At 45.8% G+C, this 12,151-nt stretch overlaps 1 protein-coding gene across 2 annotated transcripts in view; it reads left to right on the forward strand.

The window, feature by feature from the left end:
• The window catches only part of Rptor (regulatory associated protein of MTOR complex 1), a 345,487-nt gene that overhangs the window by 77,737 nt on the left and 255,599 nt on the right, over positions 1-12,151 (forward strand). For both annotated transcript variants that reach the window (XM_028853561.2, XM_037201582.1), the window contains exon 3: positions 8,212-8,294. In XM_028853561.2, coding sequence (XP_028709394.1) covers positions 8,212-8,294 — 83 coding nt within the window. The remainder of the gene's footprint in view (positions 1-8,211; positions 8,295-12,151) is intronic.

Here is a 12,151-nt window from a genome sequence, read left to right on the forward strand (position 1 = left end):
TGATTAATAAGATACAGTCATCAACAGCCATTCCTAATTTCAAAGTAGCCCCTTTGCTATTATGTATTTTCTCAATAAAAAATTAGTCATTCAAGGTTACACCACTAATTAATGGAGAAATCCTTGAAAGGCACTGTCTGATTTACACTCCATCCAGTAGGCAGTACTCTACTAATAAGTCAATTAGCAAATGCTTAAGTGTCTGCTAACTACAAGGCACAAAGAACTACAAAGGTTCTTTGAGCTGCAAGCTCTGTGTGTTATTTCTGCTTTTGTATTTCTGTTGTGGCACAGTCTGCATACAGGAGGCTGGCATGGCCTACATACAGGAGACTGGGGTTCAGCCTGCATTCAGGAGGCTGCATAGTCAGATTCAGATGACTTTTCCCAAATTCACTGCCCTCATGAAACCAGACCCAGAACATGGAACCAGGAGCCCAAGCCACATCCCCCGCACCTGGCGCCTCTTGGCGGCATGTATTCTGATTTGATACTCATCTGAATGGGAGTGTTTGGAGCCCAGCAGTCTGTGGAGAGTCTCTAAGAGCCTTCCCAGAGTGCTGTCAGGGATGACAGTGGTGGTGGCAGGATGTAGTTCTTCGGAAGGGTGGTCTGGCTGGGCACCACATCGAGGTGGATGTGTGTGAGGGTGGCAGTGAGTCAAGGAGAGAGAACCGAAGCTTGGCTGTGCCTGACTGGCAGTGCCTTCCAGGACCTGGGGCCAGAGCACCAGAGAGCTTCAACTGTCCTGGGCTGGGAGGTGCTCAGCCACACTCCTTCCCATATCCTTTTAAGTGCTGTGAGATTCAGAGGTTTTATGCTGAAGATACAGAGAAGAAAAATATTTAAAATCCAGTAGCTCTACAGTGATGCCAACTAGCTACTTTCCATTCAGCCCCTCTGTCCCCCTTTATCACTTCCTTCCCAGTGTACACACAGGTTTTAGGAGATAGGGTTTGTGACTGGAGAGATGGCTCAGCGGTTAAGAGCACTGGCTGTTCTTCCAGAGGTCCTGAGTTCAATTCCCAGCAAATACATGGTGGCTCACAACCATCTGTAATGAGATCTGATGCCCTCTTCTGGCCTGCAAGCATACATGCAGGCAGAACACTGTATACATAGTAAATAAAAAAATCTTTAAAAAAAAAAGAGAGAGAGAGGATTCCAGCTGTGAGCCTGCACTGACACTGGCCGGCACGCCGGAGTTATCCTCTGTTGGTGATGCAGACGATTGTTTCTGTTCTCCTTACCATGTACTCTCTCCTCCTTGTGTGGCTCTTCTACTCTTTGGCATAATTTTGGGAGGAAATAAAACTAATTGACTACAGGGATGTCTAGTAGATCAGAGATGACACACTGTTGTGTGACAGCCTTTTGCTAAGGAGATGCAACACACACACACACACACACACACACACGCACACGCACACGCACGCACGCACGCACGCACGCACGCACGTGCTGACAGGAAACCCAATGACAGACCAAAGTTAGATACCACCAAAATCCTCAGTGAGTTTTATTGGGGTTACAGGAATGTGGGTGAAGGGTTACTTACAGGAGCAGAAACGACTCAAAGACAGCTGCATCCAGAAAGCCCACCCCCAGCCTGGGTGACAGCTCACAAAGATGGGAACCTGGAGCGCTGCACAGCCTGCAGGCAGCTCGAGAGGCTGGAGAGCGTCCTTCTCAGGTGGCTCTGTTGGCTCTACTGATCTCTACTTTTCAGGCTGCTTGACTGGGCTGTCTCGCGTTTCTTTTTCTTCTCCCTCCCTCCCTCCCTTCCTCCCTCCTCCCTTCTCTTTTTTGTTTGTTTGTTTGTGTTGAGACAGGGTTTCTCTGTATAGCCGTGACTGTCCTGGAACACAGAGATCTGTCCCCCTCTGCCTCTTGAGAGCTGGTATTAAAGGTGTGCACCACCATGCTCAGCTGTCAACTTTCTTAACAGCTTGGCTCCTCTGAGACTGACCTCAGCAGCCTTCACTGCTGACTCCTGGGGAAGGAAGGGCTTAGTGAATCTGGTCAGTTTCAGGGACTTGGACGCTTTTTTGAGTTGTTTACATTCTCTCTTAAGAAGCTTCCCTGGGATAGGCAACGTTCAATCTCATAGAAGCTGCTCTACAGCACAGACTCACTTAGTTGATCCTCCCTTAGTGGATCAGCAGGTGTCCTGATTAAGGCCAGTAGAGGAAGAATGGGCAGTTGGTAGGCTACCTCTGCTGCAGAGCCCCTGGTGTTTCTGTGGGGGTAACTCTACTGAGGGGTGACTGCAGCCTTAGTTGGGAAGAAGGTATGCAGTTGAAGTTCAAGTGAGAAGGACAGCTTCAGTCTCTCCTCCTATTGGTGGACCAGACCTTAAGAACTAACACCCTCCGACTTTGCTGCCCTCCCTGTGCTGTGGCTTATTAGAACCACATACACTGATAAGATGAGGCCAGACAGACTTATCTTGCCAAAGAGGACATCACTTTTTCTTACCCACAGGCTACCACATTCTCTGTTGCTGCAGAGTAAGTGTGGGCAGATGAGCTTTGCACGTCCTGCCGTTTGTGTGCTTTGACCACAGTGTGGCCTCTGTTAGAAGGTTTCTCCTTGGTAGTCTCGTAGGTGGCCTCTCATTGTAATCTTTAGGGCAGTTGGTAGAATTCCAGCCTAGCATGTGCCAAGTCTTGGGTTTGATCTTCAGCACCACAAGAACTGGGTGTGGCGACACATGTCTGTAATCCTAGCACTGGGGAAGTGGAGGCAGGAAGCTCAGAAAGTCAAGATGATTATGAGCTACCTAACAAGTTTTAGGACAGTGGAGGTACATGAGACCCCATCTCATACAAGTGTTTTTTATTTTTAGGAATATAGTCAGTCCCTGCCTCTTACCAGCCTTGTGGTTAAGTTAGTCATGGCCTATGGGTTGGGGTCCTCAAGATTGTTTTCAGATCCTAGGATTCTCTTCTAATGGAGCAAAGAGAAATGAAGACTGATTCTTTGTCTTGTGTTGGTCAAACCAGACTTCCCATAGTTCTTCAAGGGACAGTAGCAAGAACAGCCCCTCACATGATTTCACACAGCAGCGTGGGTGCCAGGGCCTTCTGGAGCTTGAATTGGAGTTTCCAGAAATGGGAGATCCAGTACCTGTGTTTGAGAAGTCCTGTGAGGATGTTGACATACTTGTGGGTAAAGTTCCCTTCCAGATACAAAACCTGTCAATAAGTGTTGTGATTAATCTTATTTAAAACAAAAATTTCAAACTAATGCATATACACAGAGAGTCAAATAGTACTAAGGGTCCTGTGAAGAAAAGGCTGCCCCGTTGGCTCTTTCCTTGATTGTTTGTGTTGCTTTCCTGCAGTTGCAGGGGTCCCTGCTAAGCTGCCTGGAGCTTAGGGTGAGCTTTTCTTGTTTTTTTCTTATTGCAGTCAACTGCCCACATGCTGTCTGCAGGGCACCTCCCCTCCCCTGCACACTGAACCCTGTCTTTGGCAGTCTGCTGCTGAATCACCTGATCCTCCTATTCCCTCTGATGCCTCGATCCCTAGACCTGCTGCTTGGAAGACACAGCTGCACACACACAGAGGCACACCTCTCCAGCCCATCCTTTTCCCCAGTCTTACTTCTTTTCTTTGTGGTTCCTTTTCTAAGAAAAGGAACATGAAACACAGACCTCGTCCATGTTTACAAGACCTCTCGTTTATTCCCCCAAACTTAAATATTAGATTGGACTTATTTTCCATTTCCATGTCTCAGTTGTGGCACATGACTGTAAGCTGTGTAGGACGAGCAGGAAGGGAAGGAGCTCCCCACTTAGGAAGAAGGTCTTTGCTGATGTCTGATGGAAAGCCAGGAAATACCCGTCAGGGTTAAGTGGTTCCTACAGAGGGGTGAGCCTGTTATAATCGGCTGTGTCTTCAGGCTCAGCATATAACTCACAGGAAGGTTCTGACTTCAGAGAGGGTTTGGCCAGGAGCTTAGTTCCCAAGTCAGGGCCTGACCGGCATGCTTGAGAGAATGGAGAATGATGGCTCACAGGACCCAGGCTCCTTGTCTTCTCTTGAAAGAATAAAAAGTAGTACTTAAAGCCACGTTGAAGGTGTTAGTGTTAGGATCTGGGCTCCCTAAGACTCTTTCCCAGAATCTGTGAAGTTGGAAGTACCTCGGCTACCCCCACCCCTTTCCACTACCCCCCAACAGGGTTTCTCTGTATAATAGCCTTGGCTCTCCTGGAACTTGCTCTATAGACCAGGCTGGCCTCCAACTCACAGAAATCTACCTGTCTCTGCCTCCCAAGTGCTGGGATTAAAGGCGTGCGCCATCACCGCCTGGCTATTGTTTGGTTTTTGAGACAGGATCTCATGTAGCCCATGCTGGCCTCAAACTCACTCTGTAGCCAAAGATGACCTTGTGCTGAGATTACAGGTAACTGTTTGTTACTGTTCACGGTTAATATTGTACTGGGAATTGAATTTAGGGCTTTGTACATACTAGGCAAGCTCTATACTAACTGTGCTTCATCCCTAGCCCTGGAAGCAAAATTTAATAAAGGCATTATAGTATTAGTTGTCTCTGGAGCACTGTCCTCCAGACGTGGCTTCTGGTCTCTTGAACTGCCAGCAGCTGTGATTCCTCAAAGGAAACCTACATAAGATTTGGACACTTTGTGTCACATACAGTAGAGGGATTTATGAGGCCACAGTCATTTCTAATCAAAGATTTATTTCCTTAATAATGTATTTTATGTGCATTGGTGTTTTGCCTGCATGTATGTCTGTGTGAAGATGTCAGATCCCTTGGAACTGGAGTTACAGGCAGCTGTGAGCTGCCATGTGGTACTGGGAATTGAACCTGGGTCCTCAGGAAGAGCAGCCAGTGCTCTTAATCATTGAGCCATTGCACCAGCCCAAGATTTATTTTTATAATAAAAAAGCCTTTTAAAATGACGTTTGTGTCTATAAATGTACCTTTGCCTAGCACATGGGGAGACTGTCCTTCAGTGGTGCAGCTGTCCATGAGTTTTTACATTCCTGTAGTTAACCCTCAGGGGAACTAAACTCTACCTGGGTAGAGTTGTTTCTTTATTCTCATTGTCTTTGCCTTGTCTGGACTCTGGGGGACATTTATGTTCCCTTAGAAACAGCTTGCTCAACATTTGACCTTTCTTACTGATGGTAAAAAATGCCCTGTGGGTGAAGCTGCTGGAGTCTTCCAGAGGGGTAAAGGCAGTCAGTGACTTCTGCCCTTTCCAATTCTTTGAGTTTTTTTTTTAAAGATCCTAATGGTGGTGGTGGTGGTGGTGGCGGCGGCGGTGGTGGCGCACACCTTTAATCCCAGGACTCAGGAGGCAGAGGCAGGCAGATCTTTTGTGAGTTGGAGGCCAGCCTGGTCTACAGAGTTAGTTCTAGAACAGCCAGGACTATATATAGAGACCCTGTCTTGATACCCCCCCCCCCCAAACAAAAACCACAACCAAAAAACCGAGTCCACTGCTGGCAGCCATAGTCAGTCACATAATGGCTAATGTTGAGCCTTTGGACTGAGTTTCCCTCTCACCCTTGACAGAGCAAGTTCCAAAGACAGCAGAAGATTTTTTGTTCCCTGAGCACTGGAAATGATTTGGTTAGGAGGTTCCTAGGATTCATGTGCTGGGGAGGTGAGTTTATGCACGATAATGGAACTGCCAGTAAGTCCATCTGTGGAAGAAATCTGAGGATGAGAACTTCACCTTGAAGTGTGCAGAGTCTGGGATCTTGTCTGTGGCAAATGCTGGAGCAGGCGACACCAGTGGTTACCGGGTTTTCATCTGCAAGATGAAGTGGCTGGGTGGCAAATGTGTGGGCTTTGGGCAGATAAGAGAAGGCGTGGTCTGAGCATTGTGAAAGCTGCATCGTTCCACCTAGAAGCTTGACAGGGCCGACTATTGCCAACTCTAGTGCTTTTTTTTTCGAGACAGGGTTCTCTGTGTAGTTTTGGTGCCTGTCCTGGATCTCGCTCTGTAGACCAGGATGGCCTCGAACTCACAGAGATCCGCCTGGCTCTGCCTCCCCAGTGCTGGGATTAAACGCGTGCACCACCATGGCCAACTCTAATGCTTTTGACTGCATCTTAACACAGAGCACCCTTCCTGCAGTCAGGAAATCCCCCCCCCCCCCAATCTGCTTGTACTGCTCCCTAAATGTGTTCTCACTGCCTGGGGTTCCATGTTTTTCTTACTGCTTCTAAGTCTAGCTGGAGTTAAGTTTATGATTATGAATATAAACTAAATAAGAAAAAAATACCCAGCTTTTAAAAGATTGTCCTTGGTAAATTAGAAATGCATAACAGATTTCTTCAATTTCAGTTCCCAAGAGTGCTCTTAATATTTTGTATGATGAAACTAGAGTTTGTAAGAGCCCCAAGCCCTGGGCAGAATTGGCCATGTCTGGCAGCTTCCAGGAGCTCCTACAACACAGGTGTAGGAGCTGAGCTGTTGCATTTTGCATGGCCTGCTGTCTTCACCTGAAGGCAAGGCACATGCATTCCAGAAAGTGAATGAAGTGGTTGTCACTTTAAGTGATAAAATTTGAGATTTCAAATAAAACATTAGAATTTGGAAACTTGTATCTGTCACTGTGAGTTGCTGACTTCTGATGAGAGGGTGTTGTGTCAGTGAATATGGATTTATTTTAAAAACACCAGGGAATGGTATGTGATCTGTATCACTCAATGAGCCAATGTTTTCTGAAAGATGCCACAAGGCCAGCTCAAGTTCATTGCCATGCCTCAGATGTCATATATCAAGTAATCATAAAGAGATGTCAAAGCAGAGGACAGAGCCATGGCCACTAAATCCCTGTTTAAGGTCTCCTCTCCCTACTGTGAACGTGGGTGAGTGCTGTGACTTTTCTTCATATGCATCAACTGCAATAACAAATGTCAGGGGAGGCGAGCACAGACCCAGACAGTGCAGCTGCCAACTGAAACTTGCTGTGTAGCTGAGGATGACCTTGAACTTCTGATCTTCCTGCCTCTATGTCCTGGGTACTGAGATTTCAGGCCTACACCTTCATACCTGTATTTTGTGGTATTGAAGATGGAACCCAGGGCTTCATGCGTGTTAGGCAAAGCATTCTACCAAGTGAGCTACATCTTCAGCCCCTTCTCACTAAATTTTTGGAGAGATCATCATTATTTTTCATGGTAAATACTCATGTTAAGACAGTGAATTTAATCACATTTAGTTTTGAAAAAGATTATTTTATATATATGAGTGTTTAGCTCACATGTTTGTCTGTACTGCATGCATGCCTGATGCAGGAGGTCAAAAGGCATTGGATTTTTCTAGAACTGGAGTTGTGGATGGTTGTGAGCTATGATGAGAGTGCTGGGAATTGAACACAGGTCCTCTGCAAGAACAACAAGTGCACTTAACTGCTGAGCCATCTTTCCAGTCCCAGTTTGTCATATTTAAATGAATGAATCAAGATAAAATAATTTTTCCTATATGAATTAAATACTCCTTTTCTCTCTCATTTGCTAATTCTCTTTGCAGCACAGACCAGCCTTGAATTTGTGATCCTCCTGCCTCGCTAATATGGTATATATCAATAGACAGAGCTCTTTTGGGGTCATCAGATGTTTAAAGATTGACAAGGGCTCCTGAGACAGGTGTGAGGGTTGTTACCAGGCTTAGGGTTGTTAGCATAGAAGCTGCTCAGTGACTAAGCAGAAAACCAGGGGTGTCTGTGTGTGTTTCATCTAGATGAAAGTGAGTGTGTGGTTCTTTTGGTCCCTCTCTCCTTCCTAACACTCTTCCTCCTTCCTCACACCCTCCCTCCTCCCTCCCTCCCTCCCTCCCTCCCTCCCTCCCTCCCTCCCTCCCTCCTCCCCATCTCTGTACACAGGAGGGTTGCATTTTTACTATGGAATCCCAGTAGAAGCACAGCCGGGCCTCTCTGATACCCGTGTAGCACTAGAGCAGAAGAATGGGAAGGATGGCAGGTGCTGTACAGGAGGGGTGGTTGCCCTGAAGCCATTTAGTAAACAAGAAGGAACAATCTTCTGGGCTGTGGAGCCTGTCCAGTGTGTTATCAGTTCTGCTTCTGGTTAAGCACAGATAAACTGAGGCTTGGATGTGGTCTGGTCAAAGGTGACTTTGCACTGTGGAAAAGGAAGCTCCATGCAAGAATCTTCCCAGAAGAAGATGTGCACATTTACTGAAGTTTCTTTTTGTTGCTTCTGCAGATCCTCTGTCTATGGGTCCTCAGAAAGCTCTGGAAACCATCGGTGCAAATCTACAGAAGCAGTATGAGAACTGGCAGCCAAGGGTAAGCCTGCTCTGTTTGCCCTTCCTTCCTAGGCATGGGCTCCTCAGTTTACACCTGAGTGAGACCCTTGGCTTCCTATCAGATCATCCAGTAAGTGCCTGCTCCTCAGGGCTTCTGTCACCTGTCACCTGTCAGTCCCTGTGCAGCCTCTCCACTGCAGCTCATGGTGCTTGGGAGGGGCGCATAAAGTGGCTGTTTATTTGGTGCAACTTTCTCCTAGAAAACTTTTATAAAAGAAAAAAACATTTGTTTGTTTTTAAATTTTTTGAGACAGGGTTTCTCTGTAGCCCTGGCTGTCCTGGAACTCGCTCTGTGTATTAGAGACTCGCCTGCCTTTGCCTCCCGAGTACTGGGATTAAAGGCATGTGCTGGACCACCATGTGCAAAGTGTTTTTTAAGGTTTTAATTTTGCATAAAAAGCCAATTTTCAGTAATTTTTATGCAACATCAGGTAGATAGAGCTTCCCTGCCTTAAGTGTTGAGCTGTGGGGGGAAGAGTGCCTAGCACTCCAAGGGTGACACCTATGATGTGTTTAGCTTTAATACAGAAAGTGAGACTCCTTTTAGTGAAGTCAGCTGCCAATTAATACGCCTTTGTGGCTTTTCTCTATACAGTTTTTATTTTTAAAGAAAACTGGCATGGAAGTTAGCTGTGTCTCCTTGCCTGTAAGATCTGAGCTATTTGTCAACAACCCAAAGACCTCTTTCCTTTACCTTTCTCACTAACTGGTTTGAAGGTTTAATAACTTTAACAGGAAATTGGGAATTTGAGATGTTGATGGAAATGCCTTTGTATTCAGCCTTGTATAAAACACGATTCTGGAATCACCTACAGGCAAGTTAGGAGGCAGGCATGGTGAGCAGGTGGCCCTAGCGGCACACCTCTTGAGGGTCTGACTTGTGTAATCTCCACCTTTAAGCTATCATTGTGGGAGAAGCAAAGGTCTTTTAGAACCTCTCCACTTAACCCTTGCCTGCCCAGGAGGCTGATTTGTGAATTATTTACCCTCAGAGCTGGAATCCAAGGGTCTTTTGTACATTATTTATATTCTTCAAGTAAGAGAATAGCCACAAATACACTCTTCTGGTTTTTAGCAATGCTCTTAGGTAATTCATGCTGTAGCATTTGGCAGTGAAGTTCCTCATTGTTGGGAGAGATTTCTGGGTCTTCATGTTTTACGTTTGGTTCTTTTTCCTTTTGAAGACAGGTTCTCAGGGGTTTGCCTTTTGTCTTTCAAATCTGTTATTTCTGGTGGTTTATATAAAAATCCAAGAGAGTGTAATGCATTTGGTAGTTGGGTTAGGATTGGAGAGATTCCTTTAAAAGCAGCTGAGATGCCAGTGTCCCAGTGAAAGAATAGCGTCTTTGAAGGTTTTGCAGGTGTCCAGCATGTCACTGGTGGGTCAGCACTTGAGGGAGCATGGGTGGAGTGGCCCTGTTAGCTTCTCTGTGCAGTGCATGGATAGGACAGACCTTTGACTCAGCTGCTCCAATGTTTGCCAGGTCTCCTTGGCACCGTTGCTTGTTTGTCTAGGACAGGATGTGTCAGACCACGATCGTTCAGATCCTCCAGCTGTGTGTGTTGGTGGAGTGTCACTGGATGCTTCAGATCTTCTGGTGTCCTTAGCGAGTCTCCTGCTGCTCTGATTGTTTTCTTCTTTTAGAGAATTAGTGTGTGAGGAAGTAATCATTCAGGGTACGCATTTAAGATTTCAGCATATTAATACTGTTTATTCCGTGTGTGTGTGTGTGTTGTGTGTGTGTGTGTGTGCGCCAGCTTTATTGTTTATATAGTTTGGCATGAAATTGGGTTTTAGCTTAGTTCACGATAGCAGTCAGTGAACAGAATCTTCTGAAGTAGGAATCTTTTCTTTTGAGACAGGGTCTCGTTACATAACTGTGCTCATTTTGAAATTCACTCTGTAGACCAGGCTGGCCTCGAACTCACAGACCCGCCTGCCTCTGTATTAGCATTAAAGGAGTGTGCCACCACATCTAGCTTGTTTCTTTCTTCTTTAATTATTTTTTGTGTATGGGTGTGTTGCCTGCTTGTGTGTCTGTGCACCTGTACATACATGTAGTGCCCTCTGAGATCAGATGGACTTGAGTGACAGATGGTTGTGAGCTGCCATGTGGGTGTTGAGGATTGAGCCTGGGTCTTCTGGAAGAGCAGCCAATGCTTTTAACTGCTGAGCCATCTTTCCAGCACTCTTTTCATCTAAGTCTCTGTCCCAGAGCAAATCTGTTCCGTGGCGTTGTGATTGAAGACAGGTCACATTTGCATGCAGTAAATGATCTAGACATGAGGACAGTAGTGTGAGTCACTGCAGGATGAGGCAGTAGAGGATCTGCACTGGGGCAGTGGCTGCAGTCCTCCAGTGGTTTCTAGCTGGGGAGCATTGATTAAAGGCCGCACGTTTCAGAAACAGACCTGTAAAATCAGAGCTTGTTTTTCAGAGCAAAGGAGTTTGAGGTGGGGTTCCAGTTGGGTTAGGAAAAGATGTCGGTCTAAGACACAGGTGGCTGTAGCAGGACTCTTACATGGTCTTATTAATAAGAACAAACCTGGAGCCAGGTATTGGGGTCACCGCTGGAAGATCAGAGAGACAGAACAAGCCACAGCTTCCTCAGGTGGGTTTCTAATTGGGTTGGTACACACAGTGGAACTGCAGTGTAGCAAGAGGTTGTTTGTCTTTCTCCATATCCAGAAAGCCATACTACAGCCATAAATACCATCTCATTTATTCTTGAATGCCAGAGCTGATGCATTCATTTTTACATGTGCTAAAAGTGTCTCAGAATTACTTGATATGTGCCATTAGTGGGACTCCTCCATTTTAGAAACAAGACTAAGGTAACGTATGTCACCAGGATACCTCTGACTGGCTGGAGAATGTTAAATGCACGGATGTGCTGTAGGAGCTTGGTGTGCATCAAATGCTCCTCAGCTTAGTTACCTTTATATGACCTGAGAATAGGGTAAGGAGGCCTGACTTCAATGCAGAGCCTCTCTGTAGGTGCAGACTTCATGCTGCAGGCAAGAGTTTGTACAGAACAAGAGGTAATTACCCAGCTCAGATGTATGGTGCAAGGTACGTAGTCCCCAACTGTAAATCAGGATCCTTTGAAACATTGCAAAGCTAAACATGCACCACTTTACTGCACTCTACAGAGCTCTTGTGCTTCTGCAGTAATAAAGAGAGGTTGATGTGCCATCTGCAACGAACAGTGGGGATGTTATTAAATTCCAAGCCCTCTGATGGAAAGACCCCTAGATTCAGTTTTCTCTTCCCCTGTATGCTTTATTGCACCATTCACAGAGGTCGGGCAATCTGCAGTGAGGTCATTTCATTCATATTTGCTGAAAACACAGCAGCTTCCACGTTGGTGTGGGTGGGAATAGACAGTGTGTTAATCTCCATAGCAGAAGGAGCAGAAAACTTACTGTAACCTACAATGCCACTGGTGCCTGGCACACTGCCTGTTTCCTCCCTAGTGCCAAAGCTTCCACATTTCCTCATTACTTTTCTGGCTGTGGTGATTCAAAATCATATACTTTGATAAAGGTGATTTTGGTTCAGGAAAGAATTTAGAGAAATCACTGTGATTTTATTTCCAGTGGCTACCAGACTCTGTGTTGGGCCATATTTTCTTGCCTGGCTGATTGAGCCCTTTCCTAAATAACTGGTGGAATATTTGTTCCTAGTTAAATTTAAGACGTTTCCTTATTACCTTTAGGTACATAAAATTTAGTTTAGTGGGAGAGTGAAGGGAAAACGCCAACCGTAGTTTCAGCCAGAAATTAAGTATTAAAGCTCCCTTGTTTCATAATGAGCCTCAAGTGGAAGGTTTATTG

The sequence above is a fragment of the Peromyscus leucopus genome, chromosome 8b (genome assembly GCF_004664715.2).
Source record: "Peromyscus leucopus breed LL Stock chromosome 8b, UCI_PerLeu_2.1, whole genome shotgun sequence".
NCBI lineage: Eukaryota > Metazoa > Chordata > Mammalia > Rodentia > Cricetidae > Peromyscus > Peromyscus leucopus.